The sequence below is a fragment of the Temnothorax nylanderi genome, unplaced genomic scaffold, assembly GCF_030848795.1.
Source record: "Temnothorax nylanderi isolate EJ_2023f unplaced genomic scaffold, tnyl_v1.0 TNYL_tig1179_pilon, whole genome shotgun sequence".
In the NCBI taxonomy this organism is placed as follows: Eukaryota; Metazoa; Arthropoda; class Insecta; order Hymenoptera; family Formicidae; genus Temnothorax; species Temnothorax nylanderi.
Window position 1 is genome coordinate 4,222 of NW_027250241.1, and position 27,996 is coordinate 32,217.

Sequence of the window (27,996 nt, forward strand, 5' to 3'; positions counted from 1 at the left end):
TTATAATAATATAGAATGATTTTACACGCACGATTCAATCGTATTTAATTATGTACTAATTAAAAAAATATCACAATAGTAGTGCGGTTGGACTCGATTTAGGTTAGGTCTGGCATAACGGTACAAGTAAAGCAATATGCGATTGGATCCACTACTTATTTAACCTCGTATATCAGAGCAAAACATTCGCCAAGCTCTTATTTTTAAGATACGTACGAAATTCGGAAACTTCAGGGAATATTTTAAGACATTAATAATGTATTCATCTAATCGCTAAGTACATGTATTATTCGTTGAAAACCTCGGCCGTCGCGATTTGCATCATTCTATCTTTCTCGTTCATTAGATGTAAACAAGGATAGAATGACAATGGCACGCTCCGCGAATGCACATTTAGAATGACTTATTTCTTGTAAAGTGTCGGTAACTTCATCTGATTTTTCGTACACATGCCCCTTATTACTGTATATTTAACATATATCAAATTTAGGTACCTATCTAATACTTGTTCTCACGAAAGGACTACCTTAAACGTTCTTACTTATAATGAGTTCATGCACTAAAATATTTTATATTTTGTGTTTAAACATAATCTATAATAGACAAATTAATAAATTATTTGGTAAATGTGCAGAATAGTGACCTCCTCACTGATTTCGTTGAACTTAGATTCTTAATTGACGCGTTTTTGCACAAAACGACCGAATCTGGCAGAAAAAAGTATCGCTCTGCCCCGCGAAACAAAATATAGGTTTGTGACGCGCTTTAAACACTTAAATACTTTTAAAGCGCGTCATCTAACCTATGTAAATTAGTGACGCGCTTTAAATAGTTAAATACTTTTAAAGCGCGTCATCTAACCTATGTTGGTTAGTGACGCACTTTAAACAGTTAAATACTTTTAAAGCGTGTCATCTAACCTATGTAGGTTAGTGACGCACTTTAAACAGTTAAATACTTTTGGTGAAAATTAACTCAAATAAGATGATTTATCAAAATGACCATTTAGTATTGGGAAATGCATAATGACCGAGAAATTTGATTAATTCTTCTCTATTAATCATTTTGACCGAACAAATTGGAAATTATGCATATTACCCAGCCATCATGCATAATACCCAATTTATCAAATTGCCTGTAACATATATAAGCGAGCTTGTAAATTTACGTGCTTAAGCACGCCACGAACCCATGTGACAACTCGTCTCACGTGGAAAGTGTATGCGTGAACTATTTCGACATATATATTAGTCATTTATGCCTTCCAATACTCACCCAAGTACATGTGTATAAACAGTACATAAGTAGGCGGAGCCTCTTCCCTCGTATAATAAAACTAAACAAACTCCCAGCGTGATACCTAACTGCTTGAATTAAGATGCTTGATTATTGGTTCACCCTTGCAAAAATATTAAAAAACTTGCTAAACTTTGGAGTCGCAAAAAAATGCTTTTAGTATATGTCTTTTTTATCTAAAAAAAACCTATTCACAAAATTTTACCTAAATCGGAGCACGGACATTTTCGGAAGAACAGCCCTATATTTTTTATCATTTTATCTTAAAAAATGACTTTATCATAGGAGTCGCCAAAATTCCTTTTAAGGGCCTTTCATTTTAACCCAAAACAAAGCTTTTCATAAAGTTTCATCGAAATCGGAGGTCGGCCGTTTTCGGAATTCCACCCAAAAAAATTGCCAATATAATAAAAAAATTTGCAAATTAGAAACTTACATATTACTTTCTTACCATTTTAAAGTGTGCAAATTAAAAATTTGCACATTGCTTTATCATCATCTTTTTCACTTATAAAGCTTCCTTTATGAAGAAGTCAAATTAATAAATATTAATAATTATGTATCAAATAAAATATAAGCTTTTTCAATAAAAGAGCTTTATAAATGAGCGAAATAAAATGATGATGCAATGTATAAATTTCTAATTTGCACATTTTTAAATGGTGAGGAAGCGATATGCAAGTTTCTAATTTGTACTTTTTTATATTAATAATAATAACTAATTTTTCAGATTATATATATATATATTAAATAATATAAATGTAATAAAAATAATAGGAAAAGATTTTATGCAAAAATTTTCTAGTTAAAATTGTTGCGTTAATTAATCAATGCATTCATATGTAAATTTAACACATGTTTGCTTGGTAAATGTTCAGTATAACGCTCTCCCCTCCGATTTTCTTGAATTTTGTAAAATAAGTTTATTTTTGTGTGTAAAATACATTTTGAGAAGGAATATCGTCGCTTATGTCTCGTTTTTTTTTTTAATTTAATTTCAAAGTTTTATGATGTCGGTAAGTAGGAAAATAATAATTTACGTTTTTGGTAATTACTTAGAATATGCACTACCTCGAATATCAATAAAATTATGCTCATTCGACAAATTTTGCCGAACACATTATTTTTACTACAGATATTAAGCGTCGAAGTTAACAAAACAGAAATAATTTGTTAAAGCAGAGAATAATTAGTATATAAAAAGTACATATTTATATACCAACTATTCATAGAACATATAAATATATATGATGAATAAGTACATATGGAGGGGTTAAAGCCATAGTGGTGTAAGTCAATTTTTTTGACCACTTTTTTTTTCTTCTTCTTTCAACATATCTGCATGTGTAGACTGCATCTATGAACTTAACTCGATAGTTTAAAAAAAGTGACTTACACCACTATGGCTTTAACCCCTCCATATAAATATGTACTTTTCATATACCAACTATTTTCTACTTTAATAAATTATTTCTGCTCCAGATATTAAGCGTCAAAGTTAACAAAACAAAAATAATTTGTTAAAGCAGAGAATAATTGGTATATGAAAAGTACATATTTATATACCAACTATTCATAGAACATATAAATATGTACGATGAATAAGTACATATAAATATGTATTTTTTATATACCAATTATTCTCTGCTTTAACAAATTATTTCTGTTTCGTTAACTTCAACGCTTAATACCTGTAGCAAAAATAATGTGTTCGGCAAAACTCGTCGAATGAGCATAATTTTATTGATATTCGAGATACAGCGCATATTCTAAATAATTACCAAAAACGTAAATTATTATTTTCTACCGACATCATAAAACTTTGAAATGAAATTAAAAAAAAACGAAACATGAGCGACGATTTTCTTTCTCAGAATGTATTTTACACACAAAAATAAACTATTTTACAAAATTTCAAAAAAATTGGAGGGAAGAGCGTTATACTGAACATTTACCATTTGCTTTGTTAACTGAACTTAATAAATATAAAATATAAAAAAGGTAACATTAACGGTTGATATATCGATTTATCGCAATTATTCGTCATTTTGTCATTTTTTTTTAACATGCAAGTGATTTTAGTCGGGGGTCATTGTTTGTTAAAAAGTTATTAACAAATAAAGTTTGAAAAATATAGCAGCTATTTTGAGTATTGGAAGGCATAAATGACTAATATTACGTTTTTTTTTTAAACAGAGAATACTTTATTTCGCGAAAAAGTTGCTGCTTTACTAAAACAACATTTAAAGCAGTAAATTGTTAATAAATTGAAGTCTTTTTGTTAAAGTATAGAATACTTTATTTCGCGAGAAAGTCGCTGCTTTACCAAAACACAACATTTAAAGCAGCAAATTGTTGATAAATTGAAGTCTTTTTATTAAAGCAGAGAATACTTTATTTCGCGAGAAAGTCGTTGCTTTACCAAAACACAACATTTAAAGCAGTAAATTGTTGATAAATTGTATATTAAATATATATAAGTATTAGAAGGCATAAATGACTAATATATATGTCGAAATAGTTCACGCATACACTTTCCACGCGAGACAAGTTGTCACATAGGTTCGTGGCGCGCTTTATAAGCTCGTTTATTGTATATTGCTACAAATATTCACACAGATAATCGACTAACTTATCTTGTTTAATACCACCTCTACCTAAACGAGCTTGTAAAGCGCGCCACAAACCCATGTGACAACTCGTCTCGCGTGAAAAGTATATGCGTGCACTATTTGGACATATATATTAATCATTTATGACTTCCAATACTCAAAATAATTGCTATATTTTTTAAACTTTTTTTGTTTGTAACTTTTTAACAAACTATGACCCCCGACTAAAATCATTTGCATGTTACTCGGGAGGGTGTCCTTGACAATATATATCAAATTCAAGATCATCGAAAGTGGGTCCCCTTAACGAGATGTTTACCAAAATTTTATTCCCTCACAATATAAATATATTTATAGTATGTTACAACAACAAATATATTACAAAATAGATAATTATATCTACTAAAGTATCTCATATATATATATATATATATATTGTATATATATACCCGAGAAAAAAAGATTATATATAATTATATATATAATTATATATAATTATATATAATTATATATAATTAAAGCGATAATTATATATGATCATATAGAGACAAAATTCATATATAATCATATATATTTATATATAATTATATATAATCTTTTTTTCCCGGGTATATATATATCAATTATAACTTAAAAATGATATTGGAGATACTTTAGTAAATATAATTATCTATTTTGTAATATATTTTTGGTTGTCGCACGCACGCACGCACACGCTCACGCACATACGCACATACGCACAGACTATCTGTCACATACTACGTTTACGCGAGCGTTATTTTTGTAACTTATATGTCTTATATGATAATCCTCCATGTAAACGGAGGTTCTGTAGTAATTGATAATAATTCATCCTGTGTAAACGAGTTAATTATCGTAAATTACTACAAAAGTAACGCCCGCCTAAACATAGTAACGATCACGACTGTCATTACCTATCTCCGACCCGCTGATATTTCGCCTCTTGTAACACCTATGACTTCGTAGCACTTCGATTTTTTAGTAATGACGCAACCGAAATTCGAAATTAAACAATTGTAATTATTGTTAATTTAACCTCACGACACGATGCGATCACGTCACGATCACACGACGCACAGGCGCGAAACTCGCGGAAGTTGCCGCGATCTCGCGATCGCCGGCTTCGACCGACCAATCAGATGTCCGAAAAAACGAACAACACTACGACGCGAGATATTTGAATCGAAACGCTCACTTCTCGGTACACGTGGACAACTAAAGGCCGTCAAAATTGGCACACAAAATTGCATAGGCTGCATAAGCATAGTATAAAGGTGGAAGCACATAAAATTGCAGGAGCCATGGGCAGAATGCATAAGACCGTCTAGACCAATGAGCATCGAGCGTCTTATGGCATAAACGGTCTTATGCTATGCATATGCAGCTATGCAATTTTATGTGCTTCCACCTTAAGACCGCTGGACCAATGGGCATCTTATGTAAATTAATATGGCGACTTTATGCTGGATGCTTATTGGTTTAGCGGTCTTATGCTACACTTATGCTAAGCTATGCATTTTGTGTGTAATGGCCTTAAAGGCCATCGCACACAAAATTGCATAGGTAGCATAAGCATAGTATAAGACAGCTAGACCAATGAGCATCTTATATAAATTAATATAACGACTTTATACTGGATGCTTATTGGTTTAGCGGTCTTATACTACGCTATGCTAAACTATGCATTTTGTGTGCGATGACCTTTAAGGTCTTTCTACATAGAGGTCGTAAGTAAAAAGTCGTAAGAATTGGCCAATCATAGTCCATTATTCTCCTTGCGGTTGAAGAATAATAAACTGTGATTGGTCAATTCTTACGACTTACAACCTTTATGTAGAAAGACCTTTAAATATAAAATTAAACAAGTTTAATTGAAATAATTCAATCTAACTACTTGAGTATACCCCTGCGCGTGTAATTATTAAGTAAGCGAGGGAGGTCGAGTGAAAGAGAGGAGGAGGGAACAGATACTATTCCTATAATTTTACAAGAAAGTAAAATATGTCGCATTATTTATATTAAAGGAAAGATTTATCGTACCAATTACCAATTTATATACAGAAATATTTTATTCTTGAATTATGCATAAATTACAATCAATATAAATGTATCTGAAACAAGCAAGTTGGGGGATATCTCAGTTTTTTGGCTGCCATAAGAATATTCAGATAAAATAATAGCTATTTTATTAAGTGTCGATATATTGCATCAACCGCCATGTGATTTTGCAAAATTTATAAGCCACGTCTAATTAGTTGTTGTCATATCCAAAAGAAGAAACAACTGTTTTAAATTGGTAACTGATTTTTAATAAATGTTGATAATCAATTTAAAACAATTAATCATATCTATTTTATAACTTAGTACAATAAAGCTTGTTTATTTGTTGAGACATCCATATTTCGACTAACAATAAGTAGTATATTATAGTAATGAAGGTATGCTCTAAGTCTGCACTCTAGATATCATAAAACATGTATCATTCTTTCTCTCTCGCACATCATACATTGGTATTACTAAGCATACGTTGACTTTCTTTTTAAATCACACGAAACAATGCAGAAAAAAACTCGATATCGAATCCTAAAGTTTGATATAGTATGCTTAGACTGTAGTAAAAGTAATATATATATATATATATATATATATATATATATATATATATTCAATAATGTTCCTTTCTATTTACTTGAGAAAATTGAGTTTTTGATCATCATTTTCGACATCATCATGATGCTATTAATCAACATAGTTTTAAAACATAAAAATCTAGAGTTGTTAAATAACTTTACTAATAGTCGTAAATCAAAAACTCAATTTTCTCAAGTAAATAGAAAGGAACATTATTGAAAACACCTTTGAACCAAAATTTCTTGGAGCTGCTGCCTATCATTATTACGATTAATTAACAATGAAAATCCATTTTTATTGTACCGCATCGAGTTTCATCTTAGTTATATCGCATTCGTTTTTCGGTTTTTATAATCATCTCCGATAGTGCGTATCAAAGTAATCGACGAGATTATCGGATCAAGTAATAAAGTGATAAAGTATCAAAGCAACAATACATATTTTACCTCAATACGGAACAATCGTGAAAAGTCTGTTGAATAATTTGCCCATCCGATTAAAATTCTATTAGGTAAGCTAAATTAAATAAATTCGATATTGAAACGATATCAGAACATCACATTACGAATACTAAATTATATATATTGTGTAAGTATTATTTAATTAAATACTCTCTTCTTCTCTCAAATACAGCTTTCTTCTAACGGCCTTTTGTCTTCTGGTATTTAATATTATTATAATAATTTAGTACAATAACATACGATAACGACACTCGATCAACAGAGTTTACTATCCTACAATACATTTACGTATTTGATAGATGACACGTCGATGTTTCTATTTATAATACAAGTCGAGAGCCTTTGAGAATGTATAATTATGTGAGACAAAGATGTGAAGCGTGATGTACGCAGAAATAAAAAGCCTAAGTGTAAAACAACTAAATAAAATAATTTTTACTTACACACATTATCATGCGATTAGCAGAAGCAAGTTACTTGTTAAAATCGAAAATGGCTTCTAATTCAAGCAAGACCGATTTTTTTTAATTAATGCGAATCGAGCATCTCTCTCTCTCTCTCTCTCTCTCTCTCTCTCTCTCTCTCTCTCTCTCTCTCTCTCTCTCTCTCTCTCTCTCTCTCTCTCTCTCTCTCTCTCTCTCTCTCTCTCTCTCTCTCTCTCTCTCTCTCTCTCTCTCCCTCTCTCCCTCTCCCTCTCCCTCTCCCTCTCTCTCTCTCTCTCTCTCTCTCTCTCTCATACGTCACATTCCTCCACTCTCTCTCACGCCTGTTCCGCTCTGTTTAATATCTTCAAATAACTGAAAACAAAAAGCAGGAAGCCGACGCAACATATAACGCTATATTTGAAAAAATAATTCGCACTACTTCCGAATTGAATAACGAAACCAAGACGGTCCACAAACTAAGATCTACATAAAGTGAATGTACTAATTTGATTAATGAACTGAAAGATGAAATTGATTTGCATGATGCCAGTTGTATGTCCCGGACGAATCAGTGCGTTTCCCGGGGCCTCCTCTCATTGAAAAACGCGCCCAGATGGACACCCGCGGGGCTTTATAGCCGGTAGAAATCTGGCACTCCCCTCGCCTTTCCCCGGAGGTGAGGGAGTCTCCCCCTCCTCATTGAGGGGACTACTGGGGAAACCGGGCTAGTCCCGGGATCCCAGTAGCAGATTTCCCCGCGTCAAAAAAAAAAAAAAAAAGAGATGCCAGTTGTATTGATGTTTTCCGTAATGAAGCCGCGGAGTTGGAATCGATGTTCTCTTTGGCCTTTAGGTCTCTGCGAACTGTTGTTAGATATAGATGCGTCGTTCGCGGGTGTTCCTTCCTTGCTATTAATAGTCGATTGGTCGCACAGGCCGGCATTACTGCTTAAACAAATGTATATAGATTAACTCTATAAATGTATTCATATACATATACAAATATGCGCATAATAACAGTTATTTTAAACAATAGTAAAATAGTTATTAGAAATAGTAATTAAACATGTATGATTTAATACTTACCATTAAATCCAGTAAGTATTGTAAGAAATCAACATTCAAGATAATGAAATTCTAGTCGTTTACAATATTCAATTAATGAACCAAATCCTTGAGATCTCTGAAAATGTAAAAATATAATTTTAATAATTTATTGTATATACATATATAACTTATTTTAAACTTATCATGTAACTGTCTTTGTAAGAAAGCCGTATTAAAAAAAATAAAAAATTGTAAGATTAATAAGGGAACAAAACAAATTTTTCTAAAATTAATTTTACCGTTAATCTCTCTCTCAACTTTACAACTTTTATCTAATTTTTTTATACTTAATTAATAATTTATAAATTAATTATAGGTGTAAAAAAACTTATATAATTTTTCTTCAAAGTTTATGATATTGATGGTAATGTTTATGTTTATTCATCTACGTGAAATATTCAAGAAACCACCAAAAATTGTCTTATCGAATTTTGCCGAAATATATTGTAGTGTTATATATTTCTAGAAATTTACTGGTGATGGTTCATGCAATTCTCAAGTATTTACAAGAAAATAGAGTTTAATGTTTTACATGTACCTTATACCTGTAGTGCATTTTTAATCTCTTCTATTCGTCCAGGACATACAACTGGCATCATACAAATCAATTTCATCTTTCAGTTCATTAATCAAATTAGTACATTCACTTTGTGTAGATCTTAGCTTGTGGACCGTCTTGCTTACGTTATTCAATTCGGAAGTAGTGCAAATTATTTTTTCAAATATAGCGTTATATGTTGCGTCGGCTTCCTGCTTTTTGTTTTCAGTTATTTGAAGATATTCTTTCAGCATTTGCATTATTTCCATGGTAGAAACATGAAGATATTTAGCACGTGTACACCTTCCCTCACAAAACCTGTAATTTGGATTGGGGTAGAATGTATATCCACTTATTTTCTTTTCCAACTCCGCGGCTTCGTTACGGAAAACATCAATACAACTGGCATCATTATTGCTCTGCTGCATACGAGGAAGACGAGATCGATGTTCTCTTTGGCCTTTAGGTCTCTGCGAACTGTTGTTAGATATAGATACGTCGTTCGCGGGTGTTCCTTCCTTGCTATTCATGGTCGATTGGTCGCACGGGCCGGTATTACTGCTTAAACAAATGTATATAGATTAACTCTATAAATGTATTCATATACATATACAAATATCCGCGTCAGCCTACCGATCAAGCACGTCTTTCACACGCGTACACACGCACACGTGTACACGCACACGCACGCACGCACAAACGCACGCGCGCGATCAATAAGTATTATTATTATTACCTTTATCAATGCTTGAAACGTCTTGACTGTCTAAAACAGTGTCTTCGTCATCGGTAGTACGACGATACTCGTCTGCGATCTCTACGCTGGGTTGGAGGACGACCTTGTCTGCCACTCATATATCCTGAATTACCGGCACCTCTCTGATAATCACCTCTTGGTAGTAAATTTGAAATTACTCGATAAAATTATGTAACAAAAGTTTATTGTTTTATATAGGCTGTGTTTTAATATTCATTGCATATTGAAAGTATACGTAACAGTAATTATAGATTTTCAGTAAACACAGTAAATATTAAGACACAGTTATACTGGACTTTGTATTTTTATATTACACATATTTAAGCAATTATAAATAATAATTATTACTATCTTAATTATTATTTTTGCATTATATTATATAGTATTATTGCGTTACATCAGACAGCTAAAAAATTTTCATGCAGTACAAAGCCAGTATAAGTAATGAATATTAAAACGCAGTCTATATGAAGTAATTAAACTCTTTATTCCTCACTTACTCATTAAATAAAGCTTTTTATATTCATTAAAGGAATCTACAAACTTTTACTTATACTTACTTTGCACTACGCGAGAATTTTTTAGCTTTCTGAATGTAATATAATAACACTATATAATATAATGCAATAATAGTAATCATTATTTATATTTGCTCAAATATGTAATATAAAGATACAAAAAAAAAAAAGTCAATATCATATTTCACATATAAAATAAACAGATATAAGTAATAATATTCCCTGCTTACCTAACACTAATCTTGCGCGACACGACACGCTATGCTTCTTCTTCTTATATTTGCATTGGCTCCTGCCTCTAATACGAGGTTTGCGTAAAAGTCTGAATCACTGTTAGCGTAGCACAGACTAAATGGAAATCACCAAAAATCTGAGTGAGAATCAATGCAGACAGTATCAGTCGCAATACTTAAAAAATTTTTTCGTTCCGGACAAAACACGTCCGAACAGGTCCGCGCACGTTAAGCGAATGACGACACGCTATGCATATGCAGCTATGTAATTTTATGTGCTTCCACCTTAAAGCCCGTGTCACACTACGTATCGCGGACAGGGATCGGATTGGGATTACAGATCGCGGATCGGAAATCAGCCAATCACAGATGAGCTGCTCGTTTACGATTGGCTATATTACGATCCGCGATCCGCAATCTCAATCCGATCCGCGTCCGCGATACGTAGTGTGACACGGCCTTAAGACCGCTGGACCAATGGGCATCTTATGTAAATTAATATGGCGACTTTATGCTGGATGCTTATTGGTTTAGCGGTCTTATGCTACACTTATGCTAAGCTATGCATTTTGTGTGTAATGGCCTTAAAGGCCATCGCACACAAAATTGCATAGGTTGCATAAGCATAGCATAAGACAGCTAGACCAATGAGCATCTTATGTAAATTAATATGACGACTTTATACTGGATGCTCATTGATTTAGCGATCTTATGCTACGCTTATGCTAAACTATGCATTTTGTGTGCGATGGCCTTTAAGGTCTTTCTACATAGAGGTCATAAGTAAAAAGTCGTAAGAATTGGCCAATCACAGTCCATTATTCTCCTTGCGGTCGAAGAATAATAAACTGTGATTGGTCAATTCTTACGACTTACAACCTTTATGTAGAAAGACCTTTAAATATAAAATTAAACAAGTTTAATTGAAATAATTCAATCTAACTACTTGAGTATACCCCTGCGCGTGTAATTATTAAGTGAGCGAGGGAGGTCGAGTGAAAGAGAGGAGGAGGGAAGAGATACTATTTCTATAATTTTACAAGAAAGTAAAATATGTCGCATTATTTATATTAAAGGAAAAATTTATCGTACCAATTACCAATTTATATACAGAAATATTTTATTCTTGAATTATGCATAAATTACAATCAATATAAATGTATCTGAAACAAGCAAGTTGGGGGATATCTCAGTTTTTTGGCTGCCATAAGAATATTCAGATAAAATAATAGCTATTTTATTAAGTGTCGATATATTGCATCAACCGCCATGTGATTTTGCAAAATTTATAAGACACGTCTAATTAGTTGTTGTCATATCCAAAAGAAGAAACAACTGTTTTAAATTGGTAACTGATTTTTAATAAATGTTGATAATCAATTTAAAACAATTAATCATATCTATTTTATAACTTAGTATACTAAAGCTTGTTTATTTGTTGAGACATCCATATTTCGACTAACAATAAGTAGTATATTATAGTAATGAAGGTATGCTCTACACTCTAGATATCATAAAACATGTATCATTCTTTCTCTCTCGCACATCATACATTGGTATTACTAAGCATACGTTGACTTTCTTTTTAAATCACACGAAACAATGCAGAAAAAAACTCGATATCGAATCCTAAAGTTTGATATAGTATGCTTAGACTGTAGTAAAAGTAATATATATATATATATATATATATATATATATATATATTCAATAATGTTCCTTTCTATTTACTTGAGAAAATTGAGTTTTTGATCATCATTTTCGTCATCATCATGATGCTATTAATCAACATAGTTTTAAAACATAAAAATCTAGAGTTGTTAAATAACTTTACTAATAGTCGTAAATCAAAAACTCAATTTTCTCAAGTAAATAGAAAGGAACATTATTGAAAACACCTTTGAACCAAAATTTCTTGGTGCTGCTGCCTATCATTATTACGATTAATTAACAACGAAAATCCATTTTTATTGTACCGCATCGAGTTTCATCTTAGTTATATCGCATTCGTTTTTCGGTTTTTATAATCATCTCCGATAGTGCGTATCAAAGTAATCGACGAGATTATCGGATCAAGTAATAAAGTGATAAAGTATCAAAACAACAATACATATTTTACCTTAATACGGAACAATCGTGAAAAGTCTGTTGAATAATTTGCCCATCCGATTAAAATTCTATTAGGTAAGCTAAATTAAATAAATTCGATATTGAAATGATATCAGAACATCACATTACGAATACTAAATTATATATATTGTGTAAGTACTGAGCGACATATCTAGATGAAAAACCTATCCAGAGCGATAATTGACGTATGAGCCGCGAGTTATCCAGCCTAATATTGGATTATTAAACGTTAACGAGTAACCAAGGCGTATACCGTATGGTACATCCAAAACACTGCCACATAAGTTAGGAGCTTGGTATAAAAATGAGGTACAGTTTCACAATCAGAGAATCCTTCTTACCAAATGCTACTCCTCTATATCCCAATGAATGTATCCGTATATCAAGCATAACAATGTAATTACCATCAATAAACTAAACCATGCATGAATATTAACATTGTACCTTTAAATATATTTAAGAAGAATGACGTTTCTTAAACAACTACTGTATTCTTATGTCGGTAGCAAACAGTTTTAACAACAAACGTAAACTAATCATATCACGTTCCATAATCGTGTAGTCCTTACGTCGGTATGTATTATGTTACGTGCTGGGAATTAATAACTCTCATCAGATGTAACGTAGCAACGTTAGTAGCAATTGGCGATTAGCGTCAACACAACGTAGTTACTCAGCCACTATACCGTTAACCAGAACTTCTTTAGGCTTATTGCTCTGCTGCATATGAGGAGGACGAGACCGATGTTCTCTTTGGCCTTTAGATCCCTGCGAACTGTTGTTAAACATGAATTCCTTACAGTAATAATATAAATATTTACATTATTTGTTGTAATTATTTAAGATATGTTCGGTTTCTCCCGCTGGAACCGAAAATATATAATGTATGTAACGTAATATTAGTACCTATTACTCCTTTCGAGCAATTTTTGTTGGGATTAAATCATTGTCCATCAATGATTTCTTCATAATACTTTTATTTCCTTTCAAACATTCCAGAAAAGTCATTGTACTTCCTTCAATAGTTTTTATATTTTTCTTATTCTCCACGTTTAAATAAAAAATATCATCTACAAAATAATAAATTTATTATACTAATAAGAATATCATATAATATTTGCTTAAAAGATTATAATTTAATAAATATACATACTTGCAATTTGTACATATCCCTTTACTTCAATTTCTTGTCCTTTTTCAAAATTATCGACAAATTCATCGTAATTAACAATTTGAATTTCTAACTTGTATTCACCATTTGTAATCGAACCACAACCATATGTCTTAAAATTATTGGAAAATGAATTAAATCTTGTTTTTATGAATCCACGTATACCTGAAAAATTTTGAATTTCCATTCAATTTAATTTTATTTTTATATAAGATGTACAACATAAATCACAATAATGCACTGCGAGTACTAATTTGTTAATTTTCTTTCGTTAATACATCAACTTAAAATTTTATATAATTATTTAAAATATAAAAAATCTTATTCAGCCGCGGTATATAATAAACCTAAAATACATACGTAAATTGCCAACAATGTAATAAACAATTAAGCTTTTATTTTATCCAACTATAATTAGCAAATAATCATTGCGACGATTCGACCATTGGTCCTGTATTCGTCAAAACGTTAATAATCTTTAATCACAAGATAAAATCGTTGGATAAAATAAAAACTTAACTGTTTATTATATTGCTGGCAATTTATGTATATACTTTAGATATAATAATAAAACCTAATATAATAATGTAAAAAATACAGTTATAGAAAGTATCTTATTACTAACGTATTGATCTTTAACATTACTTACATATATATGAATTTAAGTGGTTGCAAACATCTTTAAATTGTATTTCTTCAGTTTGCATAGATATATTTTTTTTTATATCAAATGTACCCAAATGATTTATCACTGTATTAGATCTTATTATAAGTTCATATGGTAGAGTCCCAATATTAAAATCAGGTATTTTAGGTTTTTTAGCCTTTGCGCCATCAATATGAATTATCTAAAAAATAAACGTTTAAAACATTAATAATAATTTTAAATAAAAATGTTAATAAAAAAAATAAAACCAAAAAATTTTATGTGAAAAATTAAATTTAACAAACAATACAGGGGATAGACAGAATAATGTGAACACCTAGAAAATGCACTATTTATTTTATTAATAAGAGATTTTGGCCCATTGTTTGTCTTTAATAGAGATTTTATCCTTGTTTGAAATAAGGTCATACAATGCTTAAATAGTCACCAGTGCAATGATATACAATAACATAATGATATTTTAAATCAGTCAGTTACGTTTAAAATCGTTAAAATTTTGAAAAAGGCAATTTTGGAAAATAAGAAGCTTTCTTCACCTTTCTAACATCAATTATATAATCAATTAAAATATGTTCTGCTAGTATTATATAGTACATTTCATCGATGATTATTCAAGATGACTATTGTAAGACCTTATTCTAAACAAGGGTAAAATTTGTATGAAAGACAAATGGTAAATTATAATGTAAACACCTGGGAAATGCACTCCTTTTTTTATTAATAAGAAATTATAATTTCTTATTAATAAGAAATTATAATTTCTTATTAATAAGAAAGTAGTGTATTTCCCAGATGTCCATATTATTCTGTCCATCCCCTGTATATTATAAAATGAGAAATAATTTTAATTTTATTTATTTAATTAATTATTAGAAAAAGTATTTTTTATAAATTAATAATTACTCGATTAGGCTGCAAAAAATTTTTAATGCGATCAATTTCATCGTTCCACGCAACAATCTGCACTCTGTGTTGACTATTGTTATTCAAAACAAATTTTAGTAGGCGATAATGCTGCGTTTTACCGACAATTTTAGGACCGTCGATTTCATCCACAAAGCCAATAATTTCTCTGTGTATTTTAATATTTAAGATTAATAATATATTTTAGAAATATAAAACGTATCAATAGATTAGTATATTTTTAAAAAATATTATAATTAATTAAAATATTTTTTAATAAATTATAATAAAAATTATATAATTAAAAATAATTATATAATAACTATTAATTATATATTAAAATAAATACAAAAACTTACACAGTTGAGTCTTCCATCTGAATAGATTCTAACATCTCGTCAGAAGCGAATGTAACCGTCTCTTCTTCATTATTTTTATTTAATACAGTAAATTCTTGTTCTCCTTCCATATCATCAACTAAAATCAAAATTTAAAATTACATATAGAGGAAAGTACCCGATTATGAGATAGCGGGGTTTCTGCTAAACTAATAGGTTCTATTTGTTGGATCCACCATGAACTTATTGCCCTTGGTGTAAAACCTATTTAGTAGAAAATTCATTGTTCGATCGTGCATGCACTCGTTACGAATATCGAAATTGTGAATTTGGATGTTGTCAAGTTCCATGAAGGTGAGACTTTGAACCTTGTTTATTATATAATAAATAAATATTTGACAACGAGTTCTGTATGCAGCTATAGAGTAAGGTCGTATTAGTAGGAAAATACAGGATATGTTGAGTTGCTTAATTGTAGAGGATAGATTTGGTGATCGCGAAACCGCAAGGCGTGGGGTCCGTAATATGAGATATTCAGGGTGACGCTCGTTGCTAGAGTATGAAGGTTATTGTACAGTAATAAAAAAAGGAAAAATACTATGTTAAAGTTAAGGGAAAGTTCATACGAACTTATAAAAGTGTGCTGATGGTGATCGCATGCTCATGCTGGGCGCACACTAGGCTGCGCTGGAAATATTGAGTATAAGTGGGTTTGCGATTATTGCAAATAAGCTTCTCCATTACATTTGTATTTTAGAGACATTAAATGAAGTTTTCTAATTGCAATACCGATGTATTTTGCACTTTATTAGCGATTTCTTGGGGTATCTCATATTAGGAGCACACTTTTGCGATTTTGCCGAAAGCTCATTTTCACATTTTTCTAATTTTCAGCAAAATTAATATTTAAATTAAATTTTACATTTCAACATCTTAAAGCTTATTAAATTTCCTTCAAAATGACCTACTATATTGTTCAATTCTGCCCATAGACTTCCGGCAATCACACAAAATAGATACCCTGCTATCTCATAATCGGGTACTTTCCTCTATAATTCATCAAATTTTAATTATATCTTATACATAAATTAATGAGACGTGAAAATTTTCGAGCTTATGACTCCTGCACACAGAACGCGAAAATGTTTACCGCACGGCAAAAAGCGACACAGTGATCAATCAGTTATTCGCTCTTATGAAAAAACAGCAAATTGATTGGCTACCACGTCACTTTTTGTCGCGCTAAAGAATTTAGTCGTTTAATAAAAATATATGGCACAAAATAAATATATATTAAATTACTAATCAAAATTAAGGAAGGTGATTGCTCAAATTAATTTAATAAAAATTAGTTTAAATTTATGGAGGATATTCGTCTATGGGAATCTGTCATCCATGTCGAAGTTGAAAACAATTGTCTGCATGATAGTCGAGTAATTAATTATTAAAATTATACTTTTATCTCTTTCTTATATATAGGCGACACAGCAAAAATGTTAGAATAACGCGTCCGGGGGGGAGGAGGACGTCTCTGTCACTGATCCGCCTCACTGATTATCCGTCGCGCACGACATTATATTTCTCTTTCACGGCTCTCAGACGGACGCGGTGGACTTTTGAGATTATGAGTCCGACGGCGGTCCGACCGACGGCGGCGTGCACCTGGAGTAACCGAAAAGAGAAGACGGAAAAAAAAGAAAAAACAGGCAGAATCGATTTCGAACAGGCGGGCGCGTAACTACGGGTTTCCGTCTCTCTCTCTCTCTCTCTCTCTCTCTCTCTCTCTCTCTTTCCCCACGGTCGGTCGGTCGCTTGCTTCGGACGGAGCGCCGTCGAAAGTCGCAAGGTTCTCCGTCGCTTTTTGCTGTGCTTGTCTAACCTAACCTATAATGTAACTCTCGAAAGTATATTAACCCTTCGTGTGCAACGTCGGGTCACTCGTGCCCTGGCGAAAGTGACTGTCCCCTGTAGCTCAAAGAAAATAATATAATATAATGTTTAAACAAATGAAAAAATCGGCAATATAGCGATTGATCCTTAAAGTAGGATAGTTAATAAGGTAACATGAATTTTTTCAGATTTTTTTAGAACACTTTAAAGTATTTTTTAGGCGTCGGAAACGAGTGACCCGACGTTGCACGTTACAGGTGCCGAAAAAGACGTTGCACACGAAGGGTTAAAAATGATGAAGAATTTAATGAAAATAGATGCAAATAATTCTTTACATATTTAGGAAGAACTTTCCCGAAGACTGAAATGATTTATCTTTATAGTTATCAAGAAATTGTAAAAATAAAACAAACACATTTATTTATACATATATTAAAATTGATTTTAATTATTGGTAATTGATAATCTAATATATATTCAATTTATGCTATATATTTCCATTAAACGACTAAATTCTTTATATTATATATTTTTTATATAATGTATTGATTACAATATAGACTGCGTTCCTTTTGTCGTTTTCAACGCTATAAGCATCGCTCTATCATTAGATATTTAATGTGCAACGAAGACAGAATGATGTTTAGAGCGCTGAGAGCGTAAAAAGGAACGTAGCTCTAGATCATCGTTATTTTCTTTAAAATTTCCATATATTGAACTTAAGGAGGTTGCTTGCGTCCCTCTGCAAGGTAAGCGGTGCGGTAGGGGGGAAAGCATATAGTTTAGATTTTCGTCGCGTGAAATAAACGAATTTTAGCAAATAAATATATAGAATGCATTCAATTATTGTTTCTTAAGGTTTAAAAAGAGTTATTTGTACAGTTGAAACCCAAATACGTTATTCACGTTGAAATGTGGCAATAAATAACTTTCAAAGAAAATAAAAAAACATAAAAACAAACACATCAGCAAGTAAACTCAAAAAATAAGAAAAAAATTTACAATACATACCTTGTATTAAATTACTTTTTGTAGACATATTTCTTGCAATTCCAACTTTCAATCTCTTATTATTTTACATTTGCGTGTCTATGTATGTATCTATGTATGTCCTCTTTTATTTTACATCCGCTTTCCTAGATACAAAATAATAAATGTATCGAATAAAATTAATATCGATATATGTAAACATCGATATATATCAATATCGATGTAAACAGGGTGCGTACTGTTTCACGTAGTAAATACATATGATAGTTACATGTCCATAAGTACGTGTTCCGTTTCACCCATGATACGCATAATGCATCATTTATCCTTTGTTGTGTTTACCGAATATTAAACATAGATAAATGATGTATTATACGCATCATACGTGAAACAGAACTGAGAGAGGGGGAGAGAGAGAGAGAGAGAGAGAGAGAGAGAGAGAGAGAGAGAGAGAGAGAGAGAGAGAGAGAGAGAGAGAGAGAGAGAGAGAGAGAGAGAGAGAGAGAGAGAGATTTGTGTGTGCAACCCCTATTTTATATATAACTTAGGTAAATATTTACAATTAGGGCCCCACTTCCAATGACCTTGAATTTGACATATATTGTCAAGGACACCCTCCCGAGTAACATGCAAGTGATTTTTGTCGGGAGTCATTGTTTGTTAAAAAGTTATAAACAAAAAAAGTTTGGAAAATATAGCAGCTATTTTGAGTATTGGAAAGCATAAAAGACTAATATATATGTCAAAATAGTTCACGCATACACTTTTCACGCGAAACGAGTTGTCACATGGGTTCGTGACGCGCTTTACAAGCTCGTTTAGGTAGAGGTGATATTAAACAAGATAAGTTAGTCGATCATCTGTGTGAATATTTGTAGCGATATATAATAAACGAGCTTGTAAAGCGCGCCACGAACCCATGTGACAACTCGTCTCGCGTGGAAAGTGTATGCGTGAACTATTTCGACATATATATTAGTTATTTATGCCTTCCAATACTCACATATATTTAATATACAATTTATCAACAATTTACTGTTTTAAATGTTGTGTTTTGGTAAAGCAGCGACTTTCTCGCGAAATAAAGTATTCTGTGCTTTAACAAAAAGACTTCAATTTATCAACAATTTACTACTTTAAATGTTGTGTTTTGGTAAAACAGCAACTTTCTCGCGAAATAAAGTATTCTCTGCTTTAAAAAAAAACGTAATAGTCATTTATGCCTTCCAATACTCAAAATAGCTGCTATATTTTTCAAACATTATCTGTTAATAACTTTTTAACAAACTGACCCCCGACTAAATTCACTTGCATGTTACTCGGGAGGGTATCTTTGACAATATATGTCAAATTCAAGGTCATCAGAAGTGGCCCTAATTGTAAATATTTACCATAACTTATTAAGATTAGGTTAATTAGATCCAATTTTGTAAAACTTTTATGTTTGTGTACGCATTCCCCAAAATTTAACAAATCTGTATCTCGTGAAGTAACAATCCAAACCTTAATGAATTATATATGAAATAAGAGTAGAAAAGACTAAAGAGATGAAATAGACCGATATCTCAAAATTTTGCGGAAGTTACAGCAAAAATAAACATTTTTAACAATATAAAAAAAAATGCGAATAAATAAAAAAACTCGTACATTGCTTCCTCATAGTTTTAAAATGTTCAAATTAAAAATTAGAACATTACTTTCTCATAGTTTTAAAGTGTAAATATAGAATGTTAATTATAAATTTGCACACAGAGAAATTAACATTATTTTTGCTTAGAAAGCTTCCTCTATAATGAAGCAATTATTGTAGACATTTTTTATTATTTTGGCTTCCTCATAGAGGAAGCTTTTTGAGCAAAATTTGATGTTGATTTCTCAGTGTGCAAATTTATAATTAGCATTCTACATTCACACTTTAAAACTATGAGAAAGTAATGTTCTAATTTCTAATTTGAACACTTTAAAACTATGAAGAAGCAATGTGCAAGTTTCAACTTACACACTTTATTTATTACTATTTATTTATTTTATTATTATTTGTTATACTATTATATCAAATATTTTTTCTAAAATTATTTAAATAATCTCATCCGTCTTCCAATACTATAATTTTTAAACATTAATTGCTTCTATTTTTATTTTTATATTTATATTAAAATTATATATACATAATTTTAATATAAATATTATTACCGATTTAATATAAATCGGTAACGAAAAATTATACACTTTATAGCACTCCCCGGAAAATTCTACCCCTGTTTCATATATAATTCTTTAAGATTCGGTCAATTATTTCCCGAAAAATAAAAAAAATTAGAAAAATCGGTTTCCAGAAAATCGATAACGAAAAACTATACATATGGCACTCCCCGAAAAATTCTACCCCTATTTCATATATACCACTTTAAATTATATACTTTATAACACTCCCCGAGAAATTCTCGACCAATTATTTCCCCAAAAATTGAAAAAAATTATGGATACTATTGCAATTTCACCATTGCATGACAGGGACTCGTCCCTCGGATACAATACGGATATATAACGGAAATGTAGTTTATACAGTATTTTATTCTTAAAAAAGTTTTACAGTTTTTCATTCTTAAAAAATAAAAAACTAATCTGACCTAAAATTATGATTCTTTATTCTTTGAATCCAATCTCAAACACTATTAATTTTCAATTGAATTTACAAATTCAATTAAACATTACAAATTCAATTAAACATTTCTTATATCTTAATATTCTTTTGCAAAATTAATTCATTAGCCGGTACACCTTGAATAATGCTAATGCCGGCGGGATTGTGATTTTCAAGCCTTGTAACTCGAAAAGTACTTCATGAAAAAATACTTAAATATAGTGTTTTTAATAGCTCTTTAGGTAAACTACAAGAATATGCAATGAAAAATAGGGAGTCCTATTTAAAAAAACAAAATTGAACTCCATATGACCTCGGCACGTTCACTCAAGATCAAACCAATGACACCATCTTATGTCCCCCTTTGTACCAATGTAATATAAATAAATAAAGAATATTATTTTTAGAGTCAGGTGGTTTCGCTTTGACGCTAGAGTCAAGAAATAAAGTTAAAATTATTCAACATCCAACGTGAATCGTTGATCGTCCCAGTACACTCAAAAATAAACTTTGAAATACGTAAAATATTAATTATTTTTAAGTAATATCTTTAAGTAGTAATATTTTACGGATATATTTATAAATAAAAATATTATTTTTGAAGAGGTGTCCCCTTAGGGACACCTCTCACCCTGCCGGAGCACCGGCGTGCAATGGGTGAAAGGGCCCTCTCCCCCCAACGCCTCCTAAGGGAGAACCTCCCACCATAATCCCCCAGTGCGCAGGCAGATACCGGACCGGACCATTGCCCGCTCTCCGGCATCCGCCGCCCACGGAAGGACAGGGCACAGGAGGTTTCCCACCACCCCGGTGGTTTTTTATCGAGGTTTTCCTTCCTCTAGGCTGGTGGGGAATCAACCTTTCCCCCTATCGGTCCCAGCCGGCCGGGCGTTTGTAGTCGGGGTCGCCTTCCCCTACCGACGCTTGGGAGCCAGGAAACAAGTTCCCTGACAGAGGCGCCGGACCCTATTGTACCCCTCATCCCAACGAGAGGGCGAGAGAGCGAGAGAGCGAGAAAGCGAAAAGGCGAGAGAGCGAGAGGGCGAGAGGACGAGAGGGCGAGAGAGCGAGAGGGCGAGAGAGCGAGAGAGCGAGAGGGCGAGAGAGCGAGAAGGCGAGAGAGCGAGAGGGCGAGAGGGCGAGAGAGCGAGAAGGCGAGAGAGCGAGAAGGCGAGAGAGCGAGAAGGCGAGAGAGCGAGAGAGCGAGAGGGCGAAAGAGCGAGAGGGCGAGAGAGCAAAAGGGCGAGAGAGCAAGAGGGCGAGAGAGCGAGAGAGCGAGAGGGCGAGAGAGCGAGCGAGCGAGCGAGCGAGGTGCGAGCGAGAGGAGCGAGAGAGCGAGAGGCGAGAGCGAGAGCGAGAGCGAGAGCGAGAGCGAGAGCGAGAGCGAGAGCGAGAGCGAGAGCGAGAGCGAGAGCGAGAGAGAGAGAGAGCGAGAGAGAGAGAGAGAGAGAGAGAGAGAGAGAGAGAGAGAGAGAGAGAGAGAGAGAGAGAGAGAGAGAGAGAGAGAGAGAGAGAGAGAGAGAGAGAGAGAGAGAGAGAGAGAGAGAGAGAGAGAGAGAGAGATTTTCATTTACTTTTCGTAGAGTTCTTCTTGCTCGACTTGGTTGATATTATTGATGTGTGCGTAATCCGGTATGCGTTCGGCTCTCCTTTATGCACACGGCTTCACGCGCCTGCGGTCTCGGTACGGAGCACTACGTCGTTCCCGGTTAGGCACCCTCGCGACACTCAATTTTATGTTATCTCCTTCGCCTCTTCGTGAACGTTTGCTGAAAAACAATTGTAATTTGTTATTTAGTGACTCCCGTCTTTAGTTACTTAGCAACGACGAAAATCAATATTAACCACTTGAAGTTGTAATCAAATGTGTAATAAATGCGTCAATCCAGAAACGCATCCGCTCATTGGCCGCGTTCAGCAGACACAACTGTTGAGTTCGTCTTATCAACACTTTGCGTTGATTGGTTGGTTCTAAAAGTAAGAGCCAATCACGTTCGACTGTTACTCAGCGGTCAAAATGGTTAAAATTTAACCATGAAAACTTGACATTACCAGACCAAATAAGAAAAACAGCGAAAACATGTTATAAATTATAATGAAAAAAACAAATTACGACAAAATAATGAATAAACACAATTACAAATCCTAATAAAAACTTTATCAGTTTCAACAATTTAGCATGATGATGTAAACTATACGTCTCCCTAAACACGAGTAAATTTGTCACTGATCAATAACGTGCGGGCAACAAAAGACAAGTTAATGTCTCCGGATAATATATAATATCAATTTACTCCTGGAGAAATTTATCAAAAAATTATAAATAAATTTTTAAAGATCCTTAAAAACCAACCTTTCAAAAGTTGCTGCTTAACTTGTTACTACACCATATTTAATTGCTGCGATGTAAAATCCGTACCTTGCAAACCCTACAGCACAATCCATGGGCCCTCGGCTATACTGATAACTTGCACTGTCACACACTTGATTACTGTGCCAGGTGGTTGCCCTGCTAATAAAGAAGCCTCGATACTGCCCGGAGTTGGAGTCGTGGCGGAACTCTGAGTCGTCGTCACTGACGCTGTAAAAACTACGGTGGTCGTCGTCATGCTCATGTTAGTAGTTGCAATTGATTGCGCAACTGTTGAAGTTTGGGTGGCTTGCAAAGCTAAAAGTATAAGTGCACATTCTCAATAGATATAAAATTTTCATAAGATATAAAATAAAGTGTACTTTCTTTGGTTATCTTTTGAGTTAATCTTTTTACTTAAAAAATATGCAAATAATTAATTAAAGTAACTAACCTTGTTGTTTATTGGCAGCAACGGGACTTTTCACAATAAAACCACCATTAGCCGAGTTATGTGCACAATTTGATTAGACGCGTTATGTATTACAACTTGGTTGCCGATTACAGTTAACTGGTTTGCCTGACGTCAATTGCTGGACCAGATTTGCGTTCGTGACCATTATCGGACTGCCGCTTATCACTTGACTACTGGAAGATATTATCTGCAATATTTTTATACAACATATAAGTGTAAATAATGTAAATGTAATATATATATATATATATATATATATATATATATATTTATTACAATTAACTCTAGAATTCGCGAGTCTTTGAAACTTTATAATATTTAATTTTTCATGTGCTTCTAAATTAATTTTTTTTCAATTTTCTAGAATTTATTGGACTTGAATATATCGAATTTAATATTTTACTAAATTTTCAGCAATTTCCATTAGATCACGTATATTCGAGAATTACTTTATGATTGATTCACGTTAACCAGAAGCATCATTACCTACGCGGTTTGTCCTGTGTTGGTGACCACGATGGCATTCTTCGTTGCTTGAGCAGCTGTGGCGGGTGTCAAAGTCATAGTTGCGGATTTTACGCGTTGAGCTTTCCGTCCAGCTCTATGAGAATTTGCACTCTTTACTGCACTTGCACCGATGAAGCAATGCCTAAAACATAATTAAGACAATTAAGATAAAATTTTTAAAGAAGAGAATTCATATATTGCGCATTAATCTTTCGAGAACGAAAAAAGATTTTTATCGTTATATTAAGATTATATTAAATAATAAGTAAACTTACTCGTTAACGTTACCCTGAATCAAGGATTGCTGATTTACTCCTGGGGTTTTGCGGCATTTTTGGTAAAATACTGGTAGGGCCAGACATAACCTTGGTAGTTCCATCCGCAGCTAAAATGAAGCAATAGATCAGTTTATATTCAATACATGTATGTTAATTAAATTATGCGTGAAATATATTTATTATTGCTATTGTTATAGAAATTTATAGGAAATATACTTCTCTAATATGGCGCAACGAAGTGTTCCCATGCCAGACATATAGTTTTGCATTTTCGGTATCTAGCAATATGAAGGAACCTCTAGTTCTTAATTGTCGAGCACTACAAGAAACTCAATCAAGAATGTTTCAGTTTCTAAAGTTCCTCGACAATGTACAATCTGCATCGTTTCTCAATTTTTTCTCAGATTTTTTGCCACTGTGTACCAACCATCCTTCCAGAGACTAAATTTAAGAATACAGCTGGTTGTGCCTTGAACAACATGACTCTGCAGCATAGGTAGAACAATATATACAATTGTAAAATACATTTCTTGATACTTTCTGTGAGATTTGCTTTTAGTACAAAAAAAATTTCTAGAAAAAAGAATAGAAATTCTTTTCTAATTGAAAAAACATTAATTTTTAGAAAATAAAATTGCAAAGTCTAATGGAATAAAATTACTATTAATAAGTAACATTATGTAATAATGCCAATATACAATATATACCTAACATATATTATGCGACATATATCGCACATTTACAGATAACAATTAAATATATATTAAGATAAATTCTCAAATAAATAAAACAATTGTAATACAAACCTCACCTGAGGAACTCGGCACATGATATTCCTCACTCCCTTCTGCTTACACACCTATTGCTTGAAGCCAAGTGTGTATTTGACGAAATTGTAGAGTCAATTATGCTCTTCTTCATCTTCTTTCTCCTTTTTTTCCTTCTTATCCTGGCGTTCTTTCTCCTCGCGTTCGAGTGCGGTCACCTGTAGCAATTTTACATGGCCGAATGGTCGTGCCATACGCTCGCAATACAACAGATTTAATGCACGCCTGCAAGACAATAAGAGTGCGCGCAAAGTCTCGCGGATTCATGCACGTTCCCACTGCTGCGGTCCATGGTTTGCACAGCAGTGGCCAGTGGTGTACATAAAAAAGCCTAAATATGCTTTCTGCTGCAGAATCGTTTGGCATAAAGTACTAACAACAGGACACGGGTACCGTAAACTGCTCACCCACTTGAATTCCGATGCTTGCGTGCAGTAGTGAGAACTTATGCGAAGTGACGGTTCTTATCGCGTTCCTCGTTTCTCTGAGTCTTATTAGCGCAATAGAATTGATGATATACTGATTGACGTACGACTTAAAGTTATGTCCATGCTCAATTTGAACAAGTGTGTACCAGATGCAATTTAATATGCCTTCTGACGCGTTACTCTAGTATTGCCATCGCTTTCGGAATCTTTTTATACCCTTGTCTAGCTTCTCTCGCTCCTCATTCGACAACCGGTACCATACTCCGTCTCTTTATATCATCCATGTTAAAAATTCGTGGTTGCAACGATCCAGTTTTCGATCTTATCACGATAGTATGCTTTTTGTCTGAAAGAAAAAAAAGATCATAAATGTGACACGAATAAAATGCTACGAATACATATAGAAAAGTTCTATTGTTTTATAGAAGCCTAATATTTGTTCTGCAAGAAAGTTTTCTCTTTTATGAAGGAAGCAATTTCTTTAACACACAAATTCTATATTACAACTCAATATTACAAAATTCTATTGTAAAGCCTTACCGTCTTTTCCAACTTTCTCCTCTCCTTCTAACGTCTCTTCTTCAACATCTTCAGACGATGACGTAAAGACATTAGTTTTCGTATTTTGTTCGTATTCGTCGCGGTCGACGACACTTTGGCGTCAACCTCGACAGTTTCACCGACCACCTCAGGTACCTGTGTAACAGGAGTCGACTCATTATTGGACAATTTTGCTCCATTTGCACCCTGTTCATTACTGCTATACGTTCATCGAGAACATCTACATTCTCATGCATCTTGCGTATCCCAGCATGATACCATTGACTGGCAACAGATGATCGAACACCGATTCGACGATTACAGAGACGAAATTCTTCTCAAGCACTAATTTCTTAAATTCGACGCAATCGTTCACTGTCCACTCGACATTTATTGGCTCTATTCCTAAACAATATCAAAAGTTATTATTAGAACTCCTTGTAAAGAATTGATAACAAGTTTTTAAGCTGAAAGACACATTTTTGTACAGAAAAAAGACACTTTTCTCTTACCGACAAGTTTAGCCTTTACTGCCTGATACGGCAATTTCAAGAATTTGCTCACACACATACACACACGCGCGCGCGCGTATATATATACATACATCATGTCAACATGTATCTCTTCTTTCCTGTACAGTATCAGTGACTTTTAGATGTCCACAGCTGCACGTCCCTCCTGATTAATGCTATATACACGCCACTCCAACTTGGAGATATTTCAGAGAATCGGGGTAGAGAACATCGACGTATAGTTATACCTTTAGATGTGCCAAATAGTATTCCAACAGAACTTTGGCATTGGCAATGCTTTCGACAATGCCAACAAAGACCAAGGGCACCTGACCCTCTTCTCGAGGGATCGTTAATCTGTAATATTATATGATACATTAATGATCTCACACACACACACACAAACACACACACACACACGCGCGCGCACGCGCGCACGCACGCGCGCACGCACGCGCACACGCACACCACACACGCACACACACGCGCGCGCGCGCACACACACACACACACACACACGCACGCGCGCGCGCATATATGTTACATACATACATGTCAACATGTATCTCTTTCTTTACCTGTATACAGTGTCAGCAACTTTTAAATGTCCACAGCTGCACGTCCCTCCTGATTAATGCCATATACACGCCACTCCAACTTGGAAAGTCGTTATTGTATAATCCTTGAATTAAGTATCTATCACAACTCCGTTAATAATATGAGTATAACGAGCCACCGAAACAGGTTA

At 33.2% G+C, this 27,996-nt stretch overlaps 1 protein-coding gene and 2 long non-coding RNA genes across 8 annotated transcripts; all 3 read right to left on the reverse strand.

Moving 5' to 3' along the window:
- Window positions 1–5,979: 5,979 nt before the first annotated feature.
- On the reverse strand, window positions 5,980–10,934 carry LOC139786880 (uncharacterized). 2 transcript variants are annotated; one of them, XR_011722450.1, is made up of 5 exons: window positions 10,596–10,934; window positions 9,827–9,982; window positions 9,091–9,648; window positions 8,532–8,628; window positions 5,980–8,393 (listed from the first exon to the last, which is right to left on the reverse strand). It is a non-coding gene; the product is annotated as an uncharacterized lncRNA (long non-coding RNA). The 2 variants fall into 2 exon arrangements; XR_011722449.1 differs by having other exon boundaries at window positions 5,980–8,390; window positions 10,596–10,933.
- Window positions 10,935–11,700: 766 nt separating this feature from the next.
- LOC139786879 (uncharacterized) lies at window positions 11,701–25,268 on the reverse strand. Of its 5 annotated transcripts, none has more exons than XR_011722448.1 (13): window positions 25,158–25,268; window positions 24,939–25,048; window positions 24,643–24,805; window positions 24,136–24,343; window positions 23,751–23,999; window positions 23,177–23,302; window positions 22,906–23,100; window positions 18,709–18,833; window positions 15,829–15,946; window positions 14,549–14,747; window positions 13,882–14,064; window positions 13,635–13,798; window positions 11,701–13,503 (listed from the first exon to the last, which is right to left on the reverse strand). XR_011722448.1 is itself a non-coding variant. In XM_071726001.1 (13 exons), the coding sequence occupies exons 7-12, from the start codon at window positions 18,734–18,736 to the stop codon at window positions 13,638–13,640; spliced, it is 858 nt and encodes a 285-aa protein (XP_071582102.1). In that variant the 5' UTR covers window positions 18,737–18,833; window positions 22,906–23,100; window positions 23,177–23,302; window positions 23,751–23,999; window positions 24,136–24,343; window positions 24,647–24,805; window positions 24,939–24,997; the 3' UTR covers window positions 11,701–13,503; window positions 13,635–13,637. The 5 variants fall into 5 exon arrangements, 4 of the variants coding, with proteins under 4 accessions (XP_071582102.1, XP_071582101.1, XP_071582104.1 ...); XM_071726001.1 differs by lacking the exon at window positions 25,158–25,268 and adding an exon at window positions 15,470–15,638 and having other exon boundaries at window positions 24,647–24,805; window positions 24,939–24,997; XM_071726000.1 differs by lacking the exon at window positions 25,158–25,268 and adding an exon at window positions 15,470–15,638 and having other exon boundaries at window positions 24,939–24,997.
- A 1,143-nt stretch (window positions 25,269–26,411) lies between these two features.
- LOC139786881 (uncharacterized) lies at window positions 26,412–27,321 on the reverse strand. The gene is made up of 3 exons (XR_011722451.1): window positions 27,249–27,321; window positions 26,737–27,141; window positions 26,412–26,542 (listed from the first exon to the last, which is right to left on the reverse strand). It is a non-coding gene; the product is annotated as an uncharacterized lncRNA (long non-coding RNA).
- Between the last annotated feature and the right edge of the window lie 675 nt (window positions 27,322–27,996).